The 23,175-nt window shown below is 53.9% G+C and overlaps 2 protein-coding genes across 7 annotated transcripts; both read right to left on the reverse strand.

Moving 5' to 3' along the window:
* Positions 1-627: 627 nt before the first annotated feature.
* Positions 628-13,957, reverse strand: RAVER1 (ribonucleoprotein, PTB binding 1). 6 transcript variants are annotated; one of them, XM_054562015.1, is made up of 14 exons: positions 13,693-13,957; positions 12,138-12,204; positions 9,377-9,846; positions 5,902-6,093; positions 5,603-5,732; positions 5,151-5,245; positions 4,129-4,216; positions 3,609-3,820; positions 3,419-3,512; positions 3,207-3,343; positions 2,352-2,426; positions 1,742-1,882; positions 1,281-1,364; positions 628-1,191 (listed from the first exon to the last, which is right to left on the reverse strand). In XM_054562015.1, the coding sequence occupies exons 1-14, from the start codon at positions 13,909-13,911 to the stop codon at positions 1,045-1,047; spliced, it is 2,151 nt and encodes a 716-aa protein (XP_054417990.1). In that variant the 5' UTR covers positions 13,912-13,957; the 3' UTR covers positions 628-1,044. The 6 variants fall into 6 exon arrangements, with proteins under 6 accessions (XP_054417990.1, XP_054417989.1, XP_054417991.1 ...); XM_054562018.1 differs by having other exon boundaries at positions 1,059-1,191; positions 3,207-3,336; XM_054562014.1 differs by having other exon boundaries at positions 3,207-3,512.
* Positions 13,958-14,246: 289 nt separating this feature from the next.
* ICAM3 (intercellular adhesion molecule 3) lies at positions 14,247-15,789 on the reverse strand. Its single transcript, XM_054562289.1, is given in 4 exon segments — positions 14,247-14,476; positions 14,537-14,785; positions 14,897-15,151; positions 15,466-15,789. Coding segments are annotated over 4 exon segments (870 nt in total). The 5' UTR covers positions 15,620-15,789; the 3' UTR covers positions 14,247-14,264.
* Between the last annotated feature and the right edge of the window lie 7,386 nt (positions 15,790-23,175).

Consider the following 23,175-nt stretch of genomic DNA (forward strand, 5'->3'; position numbering starts at 1 on the left):
TCAGGGGCAGGGCCCAGGATCACTTCAGGCTAATATGTCCTGCTGGTGGGCAGGGGCAGAATTTATCTGCATGGAGTTGTTGGATCCCAGCAATGGGCCAAGGGGAGGCCAGCTCCAGGTGACCTGGGCTGGGGGCGGGGAGGTGGAGCTCATCTTCAGCAAGGGGGAGTCAGCAGAGGCTCCAGTTTCAGCTGGCAGAGAAAGCCTGTCTCTGCACCTAGGCCTGGGCAGAGGGATGGTGGAGATGGTTTGCCATGACCAAGGCTTTGGCCTTCTACTGTCCCCAGGGTGGGGACCCTGGGCGGAGGGGCCCAATCCCCAGGCCAGAGCTGTTTGGTCCTGAGTCAAGCTTCCAGAGCTTGGCATCTGAGAGGCTCTGGCCAGCAGGGCCTGGGGCCCAGCTTTAAGGCATCAGAAGGCAAGGGGAGTGTGGCAAGGAGGAGGGCACCCAGAGCTGGAGCACAGGCCAGACTGGGCAGGCAGGGGCGGGAGACAGCCATGCCTGCAGCAGACATGCGAGAAAGAGAAAAGGACTGAGCCATTTCAAACCAAAGAGTGTGGAATGGAGGCCCAGACATGATGAACCTTGTAGGTGTAAGAGCTGGGGGTTATCCTGGATTGTTTAAAAAATAATAAAAATTAGAAAAGGAAACAAAAGTCAATTGTCAAAGTTAAAAAAGGGGGATAGTCTCTGATCCTCACGGGAGGCTAGGGAAGCCTCCAAGGCACTCGAAAGGCCGAGATACAGGAGCGACAAGGCAGGAGAGGACTCCCAGAGAGGCAGATGTAGGCAGACACAGGGGAGGGCAGAAAGGGGCCCGGCTGCACTCTCTCTTAAGGCTGCAGGGTTTCCAGGCCAGGAGCAGGCCAGAGATGCAGAGTGGCCTCCAGATTCTCCCATGCTCCTTGGGCTCCAGCTGGTTGGTCAGCAAAGTCTTTCAGAGATTTTTCTATTACTGAAAGGAAAACAAAAACAAAACACAAAACACCAGAAAATCCAAAAGCGATTTGGTGCAGGCCCGGAGGATCTCTGGCACTGGCCCCTTAGAAAATCCTCTTGCGCTTCAGGTATGAATCTGCGTAGTGGCCGCCAAGGCCTTGGGAATGCTGTCCCACGTAGCTGCCTTCTGGGCTGGGTTCTGGCGAGGGCAGCAGGTGGGCAAAGCTGCGTTTCTGGCCACCCAGTGGCGTCTAGAGACAAAGGGGTGGTTGTGGCAAGTCAGGGGCCACTGTGGGGGAGGGGGTTACCCCAGCCCTGCATCCCCACCCCTTGCCCGTACCTTCAGCAGGTGGCTGTGGCCATTGGGCCCAGGGCTGAGGCCCAAGAGCCCTTCTCCGGAGCCCAGTGGGGAGGAACCGACCGCCTGGCAGAAATGGGAGATGGGATGGGAGAGGAAACATCCGTCAGAGCAAAGGCCAGGGCATCGGGTTCAAATCCTGTCTCTTAACTTGCCATGTGATTGCAGACGAATTAATCCCCCTCTTTTAGCCTCAGTTTTTTTTCATCTGTCTACTCGGGCTAATGCCACCCCACCCTCTGGGCTACTGGGAAAGTGAGCGGAGGCCCAGAAGACTGGGGTGTACCCGGGCGCGGGAAGGATGGTCTGTTTCAGCTGGGCCCTGAGCAAAGCTGACCCCTGCCACCACCCTAGCCTTGACCTAGGCACTGAGAGGGCCACAGGGGTCCCCTGTATCCTGGCTGTCCCTAAGAACCTGTGCTCAGCTGGGGGAGGCTCCTCACCTTGTTAAGGTGGCTCTGCTTGAGGCCGGCCTGCAGGCCGCTGGTGAAGTAGGAAGTGGGCGAGCCCGAATAAAAATGAGAGAGGGATCCCCCACTGCCCCCGCCACTCCGTTCGCTGAAGCCACTGGGTGGGGGGGACATCTGCAGAGAGGGGGCCAGCTCAGTAAGGCGGGCTATTGCGTTATCCAGCCCCTTTTGTAAACCACCCCTAAATGACTCTGGGCTTTGCCATATGACTAGCTTTGGCAAATAAGACAGCATGAAGATGCAAGCACAGGGGCCTGCCCTCCTTTCTGCCTCTGGGGAACCATAGGCTGGCCTGCTGGATGGTGAGTTCCACATGGAGCAGAAACACCATCGAAGCTGGGGCCCCGGTCAAAGCCCATTCACCAGCCTGCTGACCACCACATATATGACTAAGGTCACTATGAACGGCTGAACCCCAGCTGAGCTGCAAGGTGACTGCAGAGAACCACCCACTCACCACCATGCAGAATGGCATGAAATAATAATGTTTGCTGTTCTAAGCCACAAGGTGGTAGGACCACCTGTCACATAGCAAAAGCTACCCGATACACCCGGGAGGTAGGATTCAGAGGGCAGCTCTTACTTTGTGTCGGCTGGGTCTGTGAGGGCCAAGGGCTGGCTCCCGTGGGTGGGAGAAGAGCCGCCTAGGTCCCACATCCTGAAAGAGAGGGAAAGTGTTTTGGGTTGGCATCTGCACCAGCCTCACTCCCCGCTGAATTCCCCAGCACAGATGTCATTAGGGAAGGCTGCCCCTTCCAGCAGAAGACAAATTCTAGTGTATGGGGCAAACTCGGCCTGTGGTGTGGGGCAGTAAGACAGGATGTGCTCTGTCCCAGGGGGTGGTTCCACCTCAGACCCAGACATGACTGCTATGAAGTCAGGTGACCCCAGCGGGGCCAGGTGTTTGGAGTTTTCAGGGCAAGCTGAGCATCAGGGTTGTGTGAACACGTGCAGTGTTTATACGCTTATGGTGGTATCGGCATTTATTTCAGTTGTTATTTTTTTATAATCCAGTGTAGGCCAAACATAACACAGGGGACCTGGAAGTGGCCAGTCTGCAACGTCTGACCTGGAAGACAGAGTCACAGAAGGAACAGTTCCCCAGGGGCAGAGACAGGGCTCTCAGAGGGGCGAAGAGAGAGAAGGGCAAAGAGACAGACACAAAGCTGAGCCCTGTCTCTAAGGAGAAGCAGAAGTGCAGCCTAAGGCCTCTTGGGGGAGAGACAGACAGGAAGCAAGGTGTGATATACAGAGACAGAGACAAGAGACTGAAGAGCAGAGACTATGTCTGACATGTTCCCCACTGTCTCCCTAATGCTTGGCCTGGCACAGTCAATACTACAGAAATACTGGTCTGGCGAATGACTTGCTCCCAGGGGACAAAGGGCTACAGCAGCAGCCCTCAGGAGGGCTGACCACAGGGCAGGCGGATACTCACTGAGGGGTAGTCGAAGCCATAGCTGTCAGGGAGCCCTGGTTCAGGGGGCAGGTGGGCGCTGGTGAGGGGGCCGAGCAGGCGGGACTTGAGCTGGAAGGCTTTGCTGCTGCCACCGCCTCCGCCGCCACCTCTGGGGGCTGGAGGATTAGGCAGGGGGCCCTCAGCTGGGCGGCGGCTTCTCCCAGCGCCTCCCCAGCCCCGGGCCTCCTTACCCGCCAGGTTGCTGGCCGGGAGCAGGCTGTGTAGGTTCAGGTAGGGGTTCAGGGGGATCCGGAAGTCCTTGGGGGGCTCCCCAAGCAGTGAGACCTGTGGCGAGAGGTCTGGATTTGCGAGGGTCCCTGACAGGGGTAACACTGCAGGGCAGACAGCTGGAATAGTGCTGGGCACAGGGCAGGACCTTACCCCGGGGGGCGTTGGCAGAGGTCCACTGTCTTTCTGGAGGCCTCTGAGGCCAGTGCCTAGCAGTCCCACAGAGGCAGGGGATGGAGTGAGCTGGGCTGCTGGGGGACCCAGGCCCATGGTTTCCCGATCACCCCCAGAAGGGCCAAGCAGTGGCGGCAGCAGGGGTGGTGGCTTCCCTCGCCGGGGTGGCAGCTCCGGGGGCAGGCCCCCTCCTACAGAGAGGAGGATGTCAGTGGCCCAGATATACAGGACCCTTCCTTCCCAGGGTCCTAGAGCTTCTGCTTGGATGACGGTGAGCAGGCAAGGGACGAGTATGCGCTGCACACTGAGCAGAGTCCTCTAAGTGCATCAACTCCCAGAATCCTCATGGAAGCCCCCAGGAGGTGGGTGCCCGGCTGACAGGCACTGAGACCCAGAAAGGTTAGGTCACTTGTCCAAGGCCATACAGCTGGAAGTTTACCAATGAATAAAGGGGAAACAGATGGGCCCCGAGAGATGACGACAGGGCAGGGTCTGTTACCTGCAGACAGCTCCCCAAGGAGGGGGTTGGCCGGCTGGGACCCAGGTTGGAGGGTGCCCAGGGGAGAGTCTCCCAGGATTCCGGGCTTCTGGGGACAGAGCACAGTCAGCTAGAGATGGGGACAGTGTGGCCTAAGCAGCAGACAGGTGTTGCCCAAGGTCTCGGCAGTCCCAACGCCCAGCACGTCCAGACTCCAGCTCATGCCTGGTCACGTGTCCCCCAGTGTCTGTGACACCCTGGCTATCACCCATCTGGCCAGCCAGAGGTGGCCAAGGGCCTCCTGTATGCCAGGGCCCACCTGAGATCTTGGAGAGACCCAGGGAACATGGCCCATACATTCGGCAGTCAGGGGCTATCACCCCACGCTGTGAGTCACTATCAGACATACACGCAGTGACAATCCTTTGGCACCCACCATCCCACACCCAGCCCCCTTGCTGATTATCATGGGAGCATTCTCAGCTACACACGGATTCAGTCAGTCTCTTAGGCAGACAAAGGTCCAAGCCCACAACCTGACATGCTGTCAGTTACCATTATACTCATGTCACTGACTTGGCCCCAGTGAATCAAACCAAACAGGGCAGTGAGTGAGTGAGTGAGTGAGTGAGTGAGTGAGTATGGCTCTGTGTATATGTATTTGTGTCTTTGCACCGAGGGTGATGTGGTGTCTGTGTGTGCGTGCCTGCATGTGTGCAGGTTTCTGCATGTGTGCACATACCTCCGTGTGTGCACTGAGGTGGTATAGTGTATGGATTTGTTTATGTGTCTATTTTTGTATGCCTTTGCATGAGGGAGTTGGGGTAAGAGGCCACTCTATTCCCCAGTGGGGCCAGGTCTCTCCCAGACTAAGCCACTTCCTGAGTCCCGGGCACCTGCAACAGGCCGGCCCCGTATTAAGCACCAGGGACAGGGCCAGATGGCCAAAAACCCCAAGGGCAGCCACTGGCAGGCACAAGTAGCATTTGAAACCGGAAGCATGTGTGAGTGAGGAGGGAACCCAGGACCCATGGCCATGTTACCTTCTGACCCTGGGTCTGCAGGGCCAGCTGCAGCAGCGCCGTGGACAGGGCAGGTCCGTTGAGCAGTGGCATAGCCGGGGGTGCACCCAGGAGACCTGTGCGGGAGACCCAGGAAATGCGTGGTGGTTCCTAGATGGAAGCCTCCCTCCACAACTAAAGACAGCCCTGGGCCTGAAGCCAGGAGAGGGCAAGTGTAGAGCACAAAGGAAGAGCCCGGGAGGGGAGAGCTTGCCCTGGGGAAGGATGATCCCTTTTCCTACCACCCTGCCTCACTGCAGGCTGCAACACTGCCACCTACGATCCCTTGCAGGTGACCTCCACTCTCATCCCAGCTCTTGCTCATGGGGCTCTTGTCACTGGGAACTCAGATGGGAACACATTCCCAGGGAGGTGCAGTGGTTCTGAGAGGCTGGGGACCCCGCCCACTGCCCACTTGACCCCCCCCCCCTTACCCTGCTTGCCTCCCGAGTTGCCGTGGAGCAAAGGATTGAGCAGCAGCTGGAGGGAGGCAGAGGGGCCCAGGCTGTTGAGCAGCTGCAGGATGCTGGGTTCAGGCAGAAGCCCTTTGCCCCGATTGAGGGCCTGAGAAGAGAAGAAGAGAGTGGGTCGCAGTCCTGCCAGGCCACAGAGGTGGGACCATGTCCCTCCCTGTTGCCCCAGAATCTGAGTAATGACCATCAGGAGCGCTGATTTCTCAAGGGAGGTGGGCCTGGCCCCCCAACTCCCCCATTCCCATGCCCTGGGCACTCACTGTGGCCTGGGCGGCGATGAGCGCAGCCAGCATGCTGCGGCCTGGGGGCCCGGGGGCACAGAAGGAGATGCGCAGGTGGCTGCCCCCCAGGGCCAGGCCGTCTGCCTGCTGCTGTGCCTCTTCAGCCATCTCAGCTGTCTCGTACTCCAGCACGGCAAAGCCCTTCAGCTGCCCGTCCTGGCCGTATGCCAGCTGGTGGGAGGGACGTGGATGTGAGTGCCAGGGGTGCAGTGACCGCTGTCACAGAGCGACAACTGTGACCAGACATGGATCCCAAGTGCGAGCGAGAACCCCCAACACAGAGAGGGTATATTTCTGGGCCAACACTGTCCCGAGCCCTGTTCCTGCATTTGCTCATCAAATCTTTTCAAAGGCCCTGAGAAGGTACATCCTGCCCATTTCTCGGAGGGGACAACTGAGGCTCAGAGGTCAGTATGCTCAAGGTCACACGGCTGGTGGGAGGGCAGAGCTGGGACCCACTTCACAGGGATCAACTCCTTTGGGCCTCATACCACCATCACTTTGGAGCACTTTGAAATCAGAAGCCTGAGGCCAAGGACACTGTAGCCAGGGCTAAGAAGGCACACAGCCTGGGAACAAAGCAGGTGGCCTCTGAGCTCAGGTTGGAGGCTGGTGGTGAAAGGGAAACAGCCTGTGAGCCACAGGGAACAGAGGTGTGGCCACAGGCAGACCAGGGAGGCCTCTCCACTGTCCTTGACCGCGGCCATTTGGTACTTCAGGCCCACGGCCCCTCCTCCGGACCCTGGGGCCAGATGTGTTCCAGGACTGAAATTTTTTAAGGAATGAGAGAGAATGCCACACACACTATGTATTACATATCAGTTACCCCAGTGGGGTCCGGGGCACCCTGAAAATCAAACACGCAAATAGCTCTGCAGTAAGACACCAAGAGAAGGGCCATGAACAGCCCATTAGTTCTTTGCTGCTAGGCCTCTTGGTTTTCAGGGCACTGTTGGTGCTAGAACTGTGGGCAGGGGCCATCCCAAGGCAAGCAGATACTGGGTGAGAGCAGCCAGCTGGGCCCGTCACTGCACCCAGACGCAGGCACTGCCAACATGCCTACTTTGCAGATGAGAAAACTGAGGCTCAGAGAGGGGCAGTCCCTTGCCCAGGCCACAGAGCTGGAGCGTGGCGTGGTTTGGGACCCACGCAATGCCCATTGGTACAGAACAGCAGGCTTCAAAAAATGGAATATGACACAGCTGCAAAAGGACGAGAAAGCTCTCATGTCTGAACATGGAAAGATGTGCAAGACAAAATGAATGGAGAAACCAAACCAACAGAGGCACAGCAATAACTGAGTCCAGAAAAGAGGAAGGCAGGAACTGATGTGCGCCTGCTGGAAATGCTTAGTGAAAGCTCACTGGAAGGACACAACAAACTGGTGCAAGCTGGGGCTCTGCAGGAAAGGGCCAGAGGGCCTGGGGGGGGTGGGGCAGGCCTTCAGCTGATTTCTTGGCCACCGAACTTGCTGAATTTCCATGTGCGATCGCACTGCCCATTGAGAGAAACAAATAGAAAGGGCTTTTTTCACAAGGTCTTGTGAAACCTACTTTATACATATCTATAGCATTCAAGTATATTTAAGCAGCTTCATAATGAATTAAAGCAATTATGATATGTAAACTGGCCTGTGAATGAATGGCAACATGATCTAGAGTGAGTGGTTACGGGATCTCCTTGGCGGTCTCATCTTGATTATGTTGAAAATAAAGCCCCACACCCCCTCAGGGCAGTAAACTCCCAATATGGCATTGGCCACCTTGGGAGGCAGGGGCACCCAGTTAAGAGCATGGGCCCTGGAGTCAGTTGCCTGACCTTGACTCTAGGCAGGTTGCTGCAAATGCCCATCCCTGGCCCTCGGTTTCCTCATCTGTAAAATGGGGCAGCAACTGTACCTACCTCAAAGGTAGTTGTGGGGATTCAATAAGATGTTCAACAGGCGCAGGAAAGGGTCCCACCCCAGGCACAGCAGATCAGGGAGGCTGCTGGCTGGGGCCCGGCACCGCTTTGAGTGCCCAGGTAGGGAAGGCTCTAGCCATCAGCCCACCTCTGGCCAGGCCCCACACCAAGCCTGGGCACATGTCTTCTCACCATCACAGGTGAAGAGAGGCTCTGATGAATAAAAGGGTCAAAGGGCAACCAAGGCCACGTGGCTCTTAAATAAGGCAACTGAGGCTCCAACCTCAACATGCCTGACTTTCGAATCCAGACTCTGTTCAACTAGAATGCCCAGTGTAAGTGGAAGAATAAGCAGGCTGCTGTTCACAATAACCCAAAATAATCCAAAAGCACTGCTAGTCCCATTTCCAGAGGAGAAACTGAAGCTGAGAGAGAGAACTTGTCGTTGGTCATGGCTTTGCCATCCTCAAGCTCCACTTGAGGAGGTGGCTGCCAAGCTAACTCATCTGTGTCCCGTGCCCTGCCTGGGGCCTGACACACGGCAGGTCTGGAGCAGGAATGGATGCTGAGGGAGCAAGGGGAGGAGTTCCCCCAGATGTCTGCTTCCCCAGGTCTCAATATCCATCCATGCAAGAGGAGTGGGCCCCACCCAAAACCACAGAGCTGGGGTCTGAGTCCAGGACTGTCTTGTCTGAGCCAAGTACCAGCCTTCTTCAAACTGCCTGGGGCTCTGGAGCCAGGCCACGGTGTTCCAATCTTGGCCCTATCAAGTCCTGACTATATGACCTGGGGCATGTCATTTGACCCCTCTGTGCCTCAGTGTCCCCTCCTGAAAATGAAGATAATACCTGCCTCTCCAGACTGTTACAGGATAAAGGGACTGCACTACTGTGTTCACAATCCTCTGAGTGCTGAAGGAACAAGTCTTGGCAGTCTGTGGGCAAGACTGTCTGGGGCTCTCCCAGGGCTGGGCCTGACCTATACTTGCCCCACAGTGCCTGCCGCAGGGCTGGGCACACATACGGCAGTGCCTGACAGATGTGACTTGGGCAAACCAAAAATTTTTTGTTAACCAATGTGTGATTATTGAATCCCTTCTTAAGAATGAATCTGGTCGTATACTTCCTGACCTCAGGCTTAAACAGACTGGGCTCCTCTGGAGCCGTATGCTCAGCGCCAGGCCTGGGACCCAGTAGGTATTCAAGAAATATGAGTGCAGACGTACATGTGAACGAGGGATGAAGAGGCCTCTTGCCCAGCTTTTACAAAGGCAGGCTCGCCTGCACTTCACGGGGGAGAGAGAGGCCAACGAGGTCAAGCCAGTCACTAGAGGGAGTGCAGGGATTTGAGCCCCAATAACCTGACTCCTATCTGAGCTGTCACCCACTGCACTATGTGGCCTAACAAGAACCCCATCGAAAGTGGTGTCATCAAGGCTACTGAAAAGGGACCCAGGAGACTGGAGAGGGCTGGTGACTCCAAAGGCCCCCCTTCCAGGTGCTCCAGGCTTGGCATCTGCTCCCCAGCCCCCCCGACTCCAGGCACAGCTCACCTGGCAGAAGGTCGGCGTGTGGACAGCTGACAGAGCCCGGCGCAGGGCATCCACATCGCTGAAGCCGGGGGGCAGGCGGTCAACACAGAGGCAGCGGGAGTGGAGCAGGGCAGGCGTCAGCTGCCCCGCATCTGTCCAGTGCACGTAGAGGGTGCGCGTGCCCAGAGGCTTGCCCAGCAGGTCCGACTTGGCACGGGCAGCTGAGTCCTTTTTCATGTACTCGGCAAAGCCGTAGCCCTTGGAATGGCCAGTGTGCTCGCTATAGACCAGGAAGCAGCGCTCCAGGCTGCCGAAGGGCCGCACCAGCTCCTCGAACTGCTGCTGCGTGAGGCTGGGGGGCAGGTTGGCCACGCAGAGCAAGGCATCCGTGGGCTGGAGCTGCACTGATAGCTCTCGCTCCCTCAGGCAGCTCTGATGGAACGTTTTGATGGCGGCCTCAGCCTGCTCCCCGTTCAGCAGGGTCACAAAGGCTGCAGGATGGGGAGCGGGTCAGTGGGGTCCCTGAGGGACTGCCCTTGACCCCATGGCCGCCCACCCTTACCTCTCTCTAAACTACATGTGATCTCACAATACTGACCAACCAGGACACCTCAGGCCCCAGTGGGCTGGATAGCTGCCAGCCTTGAGCAACTCACAAAGGTGCCATCTGCCTCCAGGAGGCCTGCTCCCTGCTCTCACCCCTACCCCTGCTCTCCACCTACTCACGAGCTCACCTGCCCTCTTATCTCTTGTGTGCCTGGCTAAGTGATACACTGGAAACAGGGGTGTAACTTGGGTGACGCATAGAGTAGTGGTCAAGCATGTGGTCACTGGAGCCTGTGTTTCAACTCAGCCCAAGTGGCTGTGAGGGGTCTCAGTTTCCCCATCTGTTAAATGGGCATAACTTACTCCTCATAACCACCATTGTGCCAGCAAGGAAGTGGGTCTAGAGCAATGCTCCCCTGCCCAAGGGGAGAAGCCTGGACTTGAACCCAGGAAGACGGCTCCATCACCCCACTCTGCACCCTTTCCTCACCACCTTTCTAGACAACCAACACCTCTCATGTCTGACTCCCTGACTCAGCCTCAGTCTCCCTGTCACTCCTGGTTTGCTGTCCATCCAACAGCTACAGCTTTTCAAAATCCTGGGGCTTCTCACTGTAGGGCCCAAGGGAGCCTGTGTGGCCTGGTGCCATGGCTTGGCTGACTTCCTCTCCCAACTCTTGCCGCTACTTCCTGGACCATGCCTGGTACATGCCCCCACAGGCCTTGGCACCTGCTTTTCCCTGAGCGTGAAACACTGACCACCCCCCTCTTGACCTGGTTAATCCTGACCCACCCTTTGATTTGACTGCAAACATCACTTCCCCCACAAGGCCTACCCTGACTGTTCCTGTTTCAGATCCCAGCTTTGGGCTCCCACAGCACCCTGTAGCTTCTGGTCCCATGACCACTTCACCTTCACACCTGCAGTTGTGTGAATGACATCTTCCCCCTCAGACTGGACCATCTCCATTTGGTTCACAGCTGTGTGCTCACGTCCAAGCACACAATGGTGCTCAATAAACATTTATTGAAAGACAATATTAACAAAAGAGTCACTTAACCTCTGGATCCTCAATGCCTGGCACATACACATTTGAGGTCAGTAAACAGTCCTGACTTGTTGCCCCTGCCAATGTTTACTAAGCATCTACTAAGTGCCAGACACCCACAGCCTTTTTACATATTTTAATGTGTTTGGCCTTGTGACCAAACCAAGCAGGTCATGCCCAATTTGCTGGTGAGGCTCAGAAAGGGTGACTCACTTGCCTATGGCCACAGGGTGAGGACAGACTAGGACTTGAACCCAGGTCCACTTACCTCCAGGTTCCAAGATCATAACCACTACTCTAGCCCACTAGGTAGGTCTCCAGGGTCACCTGTCCTCACCTGCTTCTCACCCAAGTTACAGACTGCAAGTGCAATGCCTAGAGGACAGGCCCCCTCCCCCAGGATCTCCCACACAAGTTGGGGGTGGGGGCACAGTGCAAGGCTGATAAGACAGACCTATGCCTATTCTCATGGAGATGACCACTCAGTGCAGGAGGCAGATGAGTGAACCCACAGTGACAGCCCAAAGTGATCAGTGCTTTGATGGGGAGAGAGTCCTCAGGGCACTGTGAGGAGCTGCCTGCCTCCACCTGGCAGAAGAGGGAACAGCTAAGAACAGTGGCGGATGGAATGCCTGGAAGCTTGTCACAAGAGGGAGATGGCAAGGCTGGGGCACATCCTTGCAAAGGTGGTGTCAAGAGGAGCCTAGGACAGGTTTTGAGGATTAGAAGGATTAGGAGGATTTAAGGTTAGGATTAGGATTAATCAGATTTGCAATCAGACTGATCGAATTTGACGGACCCTGGCTCCCTGAGAGGGCAAATAGGAGTGTGAAATCATGCACGCAGAGAGGCCAGAGGGAGGCTGCCATTTTGGCAGAGATGGAGGGGCACCAGTTGTTCTGGAGGGTTTGAAGAAGACCAGACAGGCCTGGGTGACTGGCTGCCTGGGAGCAGGGGAACAGTAGGGGGAGCAGGGGAGCCCAATGCTCAGGTATCTGAGTAGCCGGGAGAAGGAACACGAATACCAAGGCTGCTCCATGACAGGAATCCAGGAAAGATTGGGACAACAGTCTGTCCTGTGCTGGCCTGGGGATGATGCTGGGCTCAAAGTTCAGGAAATGAGACGCAGGGCCAGAAAGCTCCGGGCTTTAGGGCTTGCCACTAGCCCAACCCACAGCCCCACAAACCTGTCCCTTTGTATTTGTCCACAAAACAGTACTTGAGCTCATAGTCGCTGAGCAGGTCGTGCACTTCCTGCGGAGACAGAAGCCAAAGGACAGGGAGTCACCAGGGGCTAAAGGAAGCAATCCAGTGTCACCTTCACATGCAACAGCTATGAAGGCAGATCAACGGTATTCCCCATTTTACTAAGGAGGAAACTGAGGCTCAGAGAAGTTACTTCCCCAAAGCCATTGAGGCCATACCTGGCAAAGTCAGAGTCTAACTGCAGACCCCATGATCTTAACCAACACAACACACTCTTAGAGAGCCAGGTGGGTCTGAGTTCAAGTCTGCACACTGCCATATGCCCTTAGAGAAGTTGTTTAACCTTTCTGATCCTCAACTGGCAAGACTGTTTCCAACAACATTACAAGTTAGATATTAACAAATCCATTTTGCAGATGAGGAAACTGAGGCTCAGAGTGGTGAAGGTCATGGGGTTGGTCGAGGCAGCAGCAGGAATGCCACCCAAGGGTACCTGAGTGGGGACCCTGTGTACTTGAAGCCCACATCATGTGGCTTCATGTGCTTCCCAGTTCCCTCCTGCTGACATTGCCTCCTTCCTTAAACCAGGTGCGGGGGTGAGGCTCTGGGGCCTGCTTGTGCCAGATACACTGTGCACCCTGCAGGAGACACAGCTTGTCCTCAACTGAGAGATGGCGATGTTAGGAGGAGGGCCGGCTCTCAAAACAAACCAGACCATGCTTAGTGGTGCTTGCCCTAGGTCTGTCCCCAAGTCATGCCCTCCCAATACCCCGGGGGCCCTACCAGTCATGTGGCCACCTACAGGCAAGGTGCGTGGCAGATGTGTTGGTGGGCCAGAGAGCAGAAATTCTCAGCAACAGGAAAAAAGAACCCCGCAGGGCAGGGCATACCAGATGCAATCTCCTTGGGTCCAAAGAGCACTGGGAAGCCCTGCACATAGGCCCCAAGAGAAGAGCACCCCTGGCTAGATCCGCGCGGGGAGGGGGGGGGGCGGGGTCCACAGAACACTGGCCCCTCCTTTCTCTCAGGTTTGTAGGGCAAGAGAGCCCTTTTTCCAAATTAATCTTGGGGCTTTTGGGGAAGAAAGCCCCCAGGAGCTGCTACAACTTCCGATCTGTCTCTAAGAGAAGTTAATAAACCGTGCTAAGGATATTCTAGACAGCTCTGAAACTTGGCTATGAGGTCCCGCCACTCCACGGTAGAGAGGAAGGAGGAAAACAGGGCTGGGAGCAATCTAGCTGCCCATTCACAATCCCCCAATTTTGCTAAGGCTGCCTTCCCGCTTCACTTTGTATCTTCCAAGCCTGTGGCCGCCCCCCGCAACGTCCTCCCTCAGTCCAAAGTTGGTTTCTCCGTCCATCACCGCCCCCCGCCCCCTCTCTTGGTCTCTCCCAAACCCTCATGGATCCTGATCTTGGACTCTTCCCCCAGCGCCTCCCGCCCCCCGGCACGCTAGCGTTGGTGTTGCCTAGTTTACCCCCCCGCGCACGCGCACGGTGGTATTTCCCGCCACGCTCCCACACTGCCCCCCCATACCTGGTTGGTCACGTCCCCCGGGAGGCCCCGGATGAGTATCTTGCGGCGGTTACGGAACTGACGCTCTGTGTGTTCCAAGCGTTTCCTGATCTCCTCTGGATCTAGCGGTGGTAGTTCTTCTTCGGGCGCCCGGCGCTCCGCGGCATCGTCAGCTTCGACCTCGGCCTCAGCCTCCGGGCTCAGTGGGGGCCGGTGAGTAACGGACACGTCGGCCGCCATCTTGGGAAACCCGGCGCCTTCTGGGACCAGTGAGCCGGGGCGGAGCGGCATAGAGCGGCAACGGAGGCGCATCTGCCTATTGGCCGGGAGAAGCCCCCCCTCCTTCCCGTAGCTCTCAGCCCATTGGCTAAAGCCCAGCCTCACAAAGTTCAAGCCCTCTCTCGGCACTACAGCCTCCGCCCCTTTCCGCTGCCAAGATGTCACTCAGTGGACGAGAGGCGCAGTGGGAAAGCCCCTCAGCGCAGGTGGAATCAAACCACAGACTCCGGATTTTGAGGGCTTTATTATTGCGGAGCCCGGGGATACAGACAAATCCCCGTCGTCCCAGGGCCATTATCCCGATGGTCCGAGGCTCAGGATGACAGCACCTCTTCAGGCTGTTTAGACGTGAGCGGCAACCAGGTGTTCCCCTGCTTCACATGGTAGATGTCACTACGTTTCTGCCCCCCGAAGACCCAGACTAAGGCCCCGATGACAACCACGAGGCCCAGGATCGCGAACACCGCCACGATGATGGTGTCGGTGAGGGGCTTCTGATCTGTGCAGAGAAACGAGGAGTTAAATACTTACACCCCTACTCCTCCTAGGCTTGCCGGTCTAGACCCGCGGATGCCCCTCAGCTTACCCTGAACGTTCATCACTACAGTGAGAGTGTACGTGCCCTGTGATTTGGCCGCCCGGCAGTAGTAGGCACCACTGTAGTTTAACTTAACGAAGAATGGTATCCCGACAGGCACCTGGAACCTGTTGCCTTCGCGCAAACACCGTACCTGGGGATTCGGGTTGCCCCAAGCCTGGCACTGCAGGACTTGGATCGTTCTTTCTTTCTATGTCAAGTACTGAGGACATTTGGCTGGGTCAATCTTAGGACCATGTGTGAGGCCGCCAAATGATCAGACACACCCAAGGTACAGTGGGGCAAGAGAGAATCAAGTATTTCCAAACCAGGAGAACAAGGAATTAATGGTCAGAGTGACCTACTTACACAGAACACGCAGCTGGACGCTCCTGCTCCTGTGCAAGACCACCCCATCCACCTCAAGGGTCGCATTGCAAACGAAGCTGCGTTTGTTGTCCCTCCGGCTGGCGTTTAGCTGAAGCAAGGCGAGGTGCCCCGGAGCCACAGCCGGAGCTCCATCCAGCGTGACCTGGACTCGGGCTCCAGCAGTGCAAGTCACATTCACTGTGGTCCCCTCAAGGACGGTGGGCTTGCTCAGGTTCACGACGGGCCCCCAGAAGCCTAAAGGAGTGGCATTGCATGGGGGTTTGCTAACCACTCCCTTACATCTGCCAAGCCCAGCCCTCCACCTGCATCTTTCCCCTCAGGTTATCCAGGCCTTGCCTTTTAGCTATTTTGCGCCCTACTCCCTGCCTTGGGACACTCAGGCCTAACCTAATGAAAGCTTAGGGCCCGCCTATGCTGTATCTCCTCCCACTTTGATGGCTCAGGCCCTGCCTTTCCAGTTTGGCTTCCTCTGTGCCTTGCCCTTTGGGCTAGTGAAGACCTAGCCCCTCTCTTGCCTTTCTAGCTGTTTTTGCCCCACTCCCTCTTACTGTAGACAGTCAGTTTCTTTTGAGTCTCCTGGCTTTCGCCCCCCAGGGTCACATTGCAGACGATCTTCCAGGTGCCTTCCAGCTCTTTGTTCGCTGTGACTGTGGCTGTGGCCTCGAGCGTGTCACCTTGGCTTGTGACTTCAGGATTCAGCATATGGTCCCCCAGTGCCAGTTGGACCTGGGCCTCTGAGGCGGGAAACAGCCCATCCACGGTACAGTTCACAGGCCAGGATGTTCCCACCTCCAAAACCCGGGGAACAATGAGACACGGAGGTGTCACAGGCAGGACTGGGGAGAAGAGTGAAAATGAGCCAGAGGAGGTTTCACACCGCCCCCTTTCCCTGTGACACACTCATACCCCCAGCCAGGGTCCTTCTTTCCCAGGACACCGTGCAACCTGGATCACCCCCTTCTTAGGACACATCTGTCTGCACATACTTCTCTAAAGTTCCCATGGCTGCCCGCCCAATGGCCAAGGGCAGGCCTTCCCAGAAGCCCAGCCCATTCTCCAGAGCCTCATGGCCATGGCACCCCTGCTTTGGCTCAGCTCATCACCCACAATGCGCAGTCCCTTTTCTCACCAAAAGTTCGGAGCTGCCTGGGGGCAGAGCTGTTCTGAAACAGTCCTGGCCCTTGGGGCCTCAGGTCCAGTTCTGTGCGGCAAGAGAAATTGGCACCGTGATCATTTCTGCTGACTAGTACTGTGGCTGTGACTTCTGCGAACTCGCCAACTGCCTGCTGCCGGCTCAGCACCTCTTCCCCTCGGAGCAGCAACACAGAGAGGTGAGTTCGGGGTGCTCCGCCTACTACCCAGCAGCGCAGGGTAAGGTTTTTGCCCACAGGGTTCCAGGGGGACATGGGTGCCAGCTCCACGCGCTCTGGAAACCCTGGTGGGGTAGAAGGAGGGGAGAACAGAACTCATCAGTCAGCCCTGCAGCCCCCCACCCCAGGGAGCAGAACTGTGAACTTGGAGTTGATAAACCTAGAGGGATTAGAAATATGCCACTGGAAGTTTGGTATTGTCATTAGCATCATGATTATTATTTCCTGTTTTGTCAGATTCCTTGTCAGGCACTTAAATAAAAATCAGGTTTGCTGTTCCCAAGGGCCTCAGTGTTTAAAAAAAAGGAAGGAAGGAAGGGTAGTAACGTCGATGACCACTTACAATGTTAATGGTAATTATAAAAGTTCCTGTTTAGAGCTTTCCTTAGATTTTCCAGCTGTCATCCAGGCATTCACCTTCATTCACATAACAACGAAGTAAAATTTTCTCTCTTGTTCCTTTTACAGATGGAGAAACCCAGGCCCAGAGAGGTGGTCTGCCCAGAGATGCAGAGCCAGAAAGGGGCAGAACCTGGTTAGAATGCAGGTTTCCCAAATTGCCTCTTTGACGTCAGATCTAGGGACCCCCCCCCGCCCCCGGCCCGGACTCTGGCCCTGGCCTCTCCAAGAGCTTGGCCCAACCCTTCCCAATCAGTCCCAGGTGCCCAAGACTCTCCCAGGCTATGTCTCTGGGGCAGCCGCTCAGGGTGTTCTGGAATGATCGTGGGGGACCCAACACCTCCAGGCTGGGTCTTCTCCCAGATACAGCTCCAGTGCCCATCGCAGGCGCACATACCAAGCCCTTAACCTCCTTGGGGAGCCCCTTACTCTAACCTTTGACAGTTCGAGCCTGGATCTCAAGAGAGGCCCAGGGACTGGCTGCTATGAAAAATATTTAATATCTTACTCTTTACAATTTTAGAACATTTAATAAGGAGGCCTCCATCTTAATTAACCTTGGGCACCACTGGTCAGGGATAGTGTTACGCTGGCAAAGCTGATAATGCCTAGGCTCTCGGGAGTGGTGTGGGGCAGCCCAGACAAGGAGCATTTGCCAATTTCTGCAGTATAAATACTCCCACCATGCTGATGTCAAGCTACCCAATGTGAGGCAGAGTTTGGAAGAAATGAGCACAGTCAGATCTCATGAACCAGGACCAGCACGCTCCAGTACAGAAACACCTTACAGAGACAGATACATGCAGACAGATACAGATGTACACGTTACACAAATATAGATACGCATACATAAATACATGCTGACATGGACATACACATACACAGACATTGATCCAAACATGCCCACACACACAGATAACAGACACACATGGAGGTACAGAGATATACATACAGGTTACACATGTACATTTGCACAGACATACACACTCATGGACACATGTAGGTGCACAAACGTGTAGACACTGGCACCCACACGAGCATATACACAGTTGCACGTGTACTATCATACTAATCTATGAAACTTCTGGAAGGATCCACAAGAAACCAGTACCAGAGGGATGCACAGTCTGGAGAGGAAGATGTTACCCGTTAAGGACAGGGACTTGGGAGCCAGACTGCCCCCCTCGCCACTTACAGGCCCTGACTCCACCCTACAGAGCACAGTTTCCTTAGCTGTGAAATGAGGCTTAGAAGTGCATCCCCCACCCCTGCCCTGGGCATTTTGTAAGGGTTGAATGAGCACTACAGTGGGTATCTACACTGAAAACAGTGGGCCCTGGCTGTGTAGCTCAGTTGGTTAGAGTGTCGTCCCAATATGCCAAGGTTGCAGGTTTGATACCCCGTCATGGCATGTACTACAAGAAACAACCAATAAATGCATCAATATGTGGAACAACAAATGAATGTTTCTCAAATGAATAATTTTTTTTTAAAATTGGTCACTGCTAGCAGTCCTATGTAAATAGAGATTTGACATTTCTACCTTTTTATACTTTTTGGAACTCCATTGATTTATTACCTGCTATTAAAATACAAGTAATCAATTTTTAAAAAGTGCTATCATTTTTAAGTGCTCTCTGGGACCCAAATTGATTTACACTGCTGCCCTGGCGTACGGTTGAGATGCATCTCTGTCTGTCTCTCTCACACGCATGCTAACACACGTTCAGGTCCAAGCTCTGGTCCGTTCCTGCAAACTCAGGGCCCACTCCCCCACATCACTGGTTATTTACCCCCACCACTGCCTGAGGCCAGTCCCACCTCCAGGCACATGCACTTACGGTACACTGTGATGTTAGAAGAGCCTGTTATCTGCAAGCCCTTGCAGAAGCCTGAGCACAAGATCTTACTGTCAACAGTCACATTGCTGAGCCGGAAGGCCGCCCAGCCCAGGCCTTTGCCTGCTGGCTCCTTGCGTAAGAATGTCTCCAGGTTGATGAGTTCAGTACTGGGGCAGTTGGAACTGCAATTTACCAAGAGGGATCCTCCAGCCGGCACTACCAGGTCCTGGGGCTCTACCTGCATCAGGAACTTTTGCCCCTTGGCACCTGCAGGAAGAGAGGAAATTCTGCTGGTTGACCCAGAGCACCCCCCAGCTTGTTCATCCTGAGGCGCTAAAATACCTCCTCAACCAAGATATAATGGTCTCTGCCTTCATGGTGCTGCCAGTCCAGTGGGGTAGGCAGGTGATAGATCTAGGACAGGGGAGAGCGTGGAGGGAGGCCAAGGGAGGCCCATAGGAGCCTATAGGAGTTAGTGAGTCAGGGAAGCTTCCCGGAAGAGACAACTACAGCCAGCTTTGAAGGGTAAGGAGGAGTCATCCAAGTGAAAGGGAAGAGGGATCCTGGCGGTGGGAGGAGTGTAGGCAGAGGTCTAAGGTACAGAGGACCAGGGAGAGAAGGAGAGAGAGTTGGGGGGAGGACAAATCACACCCAGGGACTGGTGCTCTGGGAGCCGTGAAGGCTGAGTTAAGGTCCCACAACTTTCCTGGACACTGGTGAGCCCCCATCAGATCTGAGTTTAAGAAGCGTTTGCAGCAAACCACAGCTTTCTCCGTTCCCCTATCTTCAGCCCCCCAGCGCTAGCCCTCGCTAGATTCACTTGCTTCACCTGGAGGCGGCAGGCAGTAGACCAGAAGCAGAGAGATGAGTGGAGTCCAGCAGGCTACCATGGTGGTCGGTCTGTGGAGGACTGCGCCCTAATGTGGCTCTGGGCGGAGCAGCAGGGAGCAGGTGTGGCCACCCAGGAGACGGAAGCACACCACAGTAGTTAAGATTGCAAAAGTCGGGGGTTGCTGCTTACCCTGGCCTGGGGAAGGCCAGGGGGGCCATTCGGTGGCTCCAGAGGCCCAGAGTGGGGGGAGGCCAGAGTGGGGAGCCCAGGTGGGGTCCAGTGAGGTGGAGGGTACTGGTGAATCTCTGGCAGGGTGGACCTCTGTGGCACTTCTAGCTCTTAAATGAACCCACAGGAAATGCTAACACAATCTCCTTCCTTTTGAAACTGGAAAAGCTAGCGCTCATGCTGCCTGTTATAAGTAGAGCCAATAAGCAGAGACGGATTGAATTTTTATGGGCGCTTTGTTCAAATAGCCCATGATCTGAGAAGATGGCAGGTTATGTACCCTAACAGACCGTCTTACATTTCCTTTCAAGACAGCTTTTTTATAAGGAGGAAAATGTGTAGGTAAGGGATTTGGAACTCAAGAAAAAAAAAAAGTGAGTTCCCCCATCCCTTTGTTCTCAGTTCTGAGGGGCCTGAGGACGGGCGCTGGAGTGAGGTGAGACGCCCGTTTCCTGCCAAACTTAGGTCAGGGTATAATTGCACAGAAACTATTTCTTTGGTATGATTTTTCCTCCTTTCTTTCCTTGTGATTTAAACTGGCCTCAGTAAATAAAATCTTAAAGAAAAAAACGGGTCTCATGCCACACCCTGATTCTCCCACCTCACTCTCCCTTGATCATGATTAGAACAGTGAGGTTCTGGTCAGCATCAAATAATCTTAGGAACAAAGCCTTAGGTCTATTGACCACAGGGGAAGATATCATCTAAGCCTTAGCTGTATTTCAGCTCCAGACCCAGGACAGTGGAGTGTCCCACTGACCAAATCCTTGCTAAACCAGACAGAATGGCACCATGGATGAATAAGGACCAGATGCAATGATCGACCACCCCCTTACCCTAGTGCCAACAAATCAGTAGAGACCACACCCCTAACTCCCTTAGCCCCCTATATAACCCATCCCCAAGAAGCCATCAGGAAGCCAGGTCTTTGAGAACAAGCTCACCTGTGACTCCAGGTACAGCACCATTTCCTTAATTAATAAACCTTTACTTCTTGGCTGTAAACTCCTGTTTGCTTCTGATTGGGCTTTGATACGCACAGGTGACCAAGCCCCTTCAGTTCAGTAACCAAGGAGAAGGCATTCTGTTCCTAGAGGTGATCAGATGGGATTTCAAGGCAACATTTCAAGGGACCAATGGGGAACTTCTAGGCAGGGCTTCAAGGGCTGAGTGAGATCTCAACATTCTTGGGGGGGCAAATAAGAGATATGGAGGTGATAAAGAGAGATCTTCTAAAATGAGTGAAGCCATGAAAATGAACAGAGCCCCCATTTATTGGGTTCCTGGGACAGGCTCTTTATTTTTGAAGATTGTCGGGGACTCCTGCCATTTCTGAAGTTCTTGAGAAATCCCCACATTCCATATGCACAGTGCTGAGGGGAGGTGTTAAGGAGACAGCTGACTCCTGAGCCACCATTTACCAAGGATGCTACTTGTCACTTGCCCTTCCCCCTATCCTTATCCCTCCCTTGCCTTCCCCTCAAGCAGCTGACCTCTTCTTCCCAAGATAAGGGACTGGGGGTGGGGGGTCAGGGGGCCATTTCCACCTCCATCTGCTCTGTCTCTCAGGCCCCCCCTTCCGCCTCTTGTTCCTCCGGTCTGAGCTCTGGTGAGGGGCCTTGCTGAGGGCTTCGATGGCACCCAGCATCCACCCAGTCTCCCCACCCCTGAAGCCAGAGTCCCTCCTCTCGCACCTGGGACACTTCCCCCCTCCAATCAGGGGTCTCTTCTGCTGCCCTGCTCCCCCATCCATTTCCCACATGGTGCTGAGAGAACTACTAAAACTCAAACAAATTGGTAAGTAATTTATTTGATAAGAGATTATATCCAGATTATAATGAATTCTTATAACTCGACCAATAGCAAAAATCCAAATCAAAAATGGGCACAGGGTTCCTGGCTGGGTAGCTCAACTGGTTAAAATATCGTCCCGACACATCACGGTTGTGGGTGTGACTCCTGATCAGGGCTCATACAAGAATTAACCCGTGAGCCCTGGCTGGTGTGGCTCCGCGGACTGAGTGCCCGCCTGCAAACCAAAGGGTCACCAGTTCCATTACCAATCAGCACACATGCCTGGGTTGCAGGCCAGGTCCCCAGTAGGGGACGCATGAGAAGCAACCACACATTGATGTTTCTCTCCTTCTCTTTCTCCCTCCCTTCGCCTCCCTCTAAAAATAAATAAATAAACTCTTTTAAAAAAAGAATTAACCAATAAGGGGAACAACAAATCAATCTCTCTCTTCCTTTTTCCCCTCTAAAATCAATTTAAAAATGGAAAAAGGACTTGAATAGGTTATTTCTCCAAAGAATCTATTAAAATAACTAATAAATACATGAAAAGATACTCAACATTAGTCGTTATGGAAATGCAAATCAAAACCACATTGAGATAGCACTTCATAACTATTAGGATGGCTACAATTAAAAAAAACAAAAACAGAAAATATCAAGTGCTGGTAAGGATGTGGAGAAACTGGAACCCTCATACTTAGCTGGCGGGAACATAAAACTTTGTTTCTCCAAGTTATACAGAATGATTGAAAAATACCTTTACTAAAAGAATTGAAAACAGTTTCAAACAGGTACTTGCACACCAATGTTCATAGCAGCATTACTCACAACAGTCAAAAGGTGGAAACAACCCAAATTTCATCAACAGGTGAATGGGTGAAGAGTGGTGTATATACATACAACAGAATATCACTGAGCCTTAAAAAGAAAGAAAATTCTTAGACATCCTACAACGTGGATAAGCCTTGAAAACATTATGTTAAGTGAAATGAGCCAGGCACAGAGAACAAATATTCCACTTATATAAGGCCCCTAAAATAGAAAAATTCATAGAGAAAATAGAATGGTGTTTACTAGGGACTGGGGGAGGAGGGAAACGAGGGGTTAGTGTGGAGTGGGGGCAGTTTCCGTTTGGGAAGATGAAAGCGATCCCGCAAATCCATAGTAGAGTTGGTCACATGGCATTGTGAATGTATGTGTGCATGTAATGTCACTGAATCATACACTTAACAATGGTTAAAATAAAACATATTATATATAGTTCAACACACACACACACACACACACACACACACACACACACACACACACAGCCAGCATCTACTTATTTTGATTTGTATCCAAAACTTGAGATGGATTGATGGCAGGGAAGGGATAGGTGAATAGATACAATATGATAAAGTAAATTTAACAACATGGTAATTGTGGAACCTAGTGGTGTTCACTGTACTATTCTTTCAACTTTTCTGTATGTCTGCCATTTTCAAAATGAAATACTGGAAAATAAAAACTGCATCCCTGATGGGTCTGGGTCTACTCCTGTCACAAAAAGGAGGATCAAGCAACCTTGAGTGCCTCCTGCTGAGAGGGGACAATGGCCTCCATGAAAGATTTGCCAAGCCCTGGCTGGTGTGGCTCAGTGGATTGCATGCTGGCCTGCAAACCAAAGGGTCGCTGGTTCGATTCCCAGTCAGGGCACATGCCTGGGTTGCAGGCCAGGTCTCCAGTGGTGCAGCATATGAGAGGAAACCACACATTGATATTTCTTTCCCTCTCTCCCTCCCTCCCCCTCTC

The sequence above is a fragment of the Pteronotus mesoamericanus genome, unplaced genomic scaffold (genome assembly GCF_021234165.1).
Source record: "Pteronotus mesoamericanus isolate MK-2021 breed Mesoamerican mustached bat unplaced genomic scaffold, CSHL_Meso_final scaffold_636, whole genome shotgun sequence".
NCBI lineage: Eukaryota > Metazoa > Chordata > Mammalia > Chiroptera > Mormoopidae > Pteronotus > Pteronotus mesoamericanus.

Excerpts from the sequence above, each read along its gene's own strand:
- RAVER1 (XM_054562014.1), bottom strand. The coding sequence starts at position 13,911 with ATGGCGGCCGACGTGTCCGTTACTCACCGGCCCCCACTGAGCCCGGAG. Across the intron at positions 3,513-3,608 it reads CTCTGCCAACGCCCCCCGGG|GTCTCACTGCTTGGGGAGCC; the intron begins GTAAGGTCCTGC and ends CTCTCGCCACAG. Across the intron at positions 1,883-2,351 it reads ACAGACCCAGCCGACACAAA|ATGTCCCCCCCACCCAGTGG; the intron begins GTAAGAGCTGCC and ends CCCTCTCTGCAG.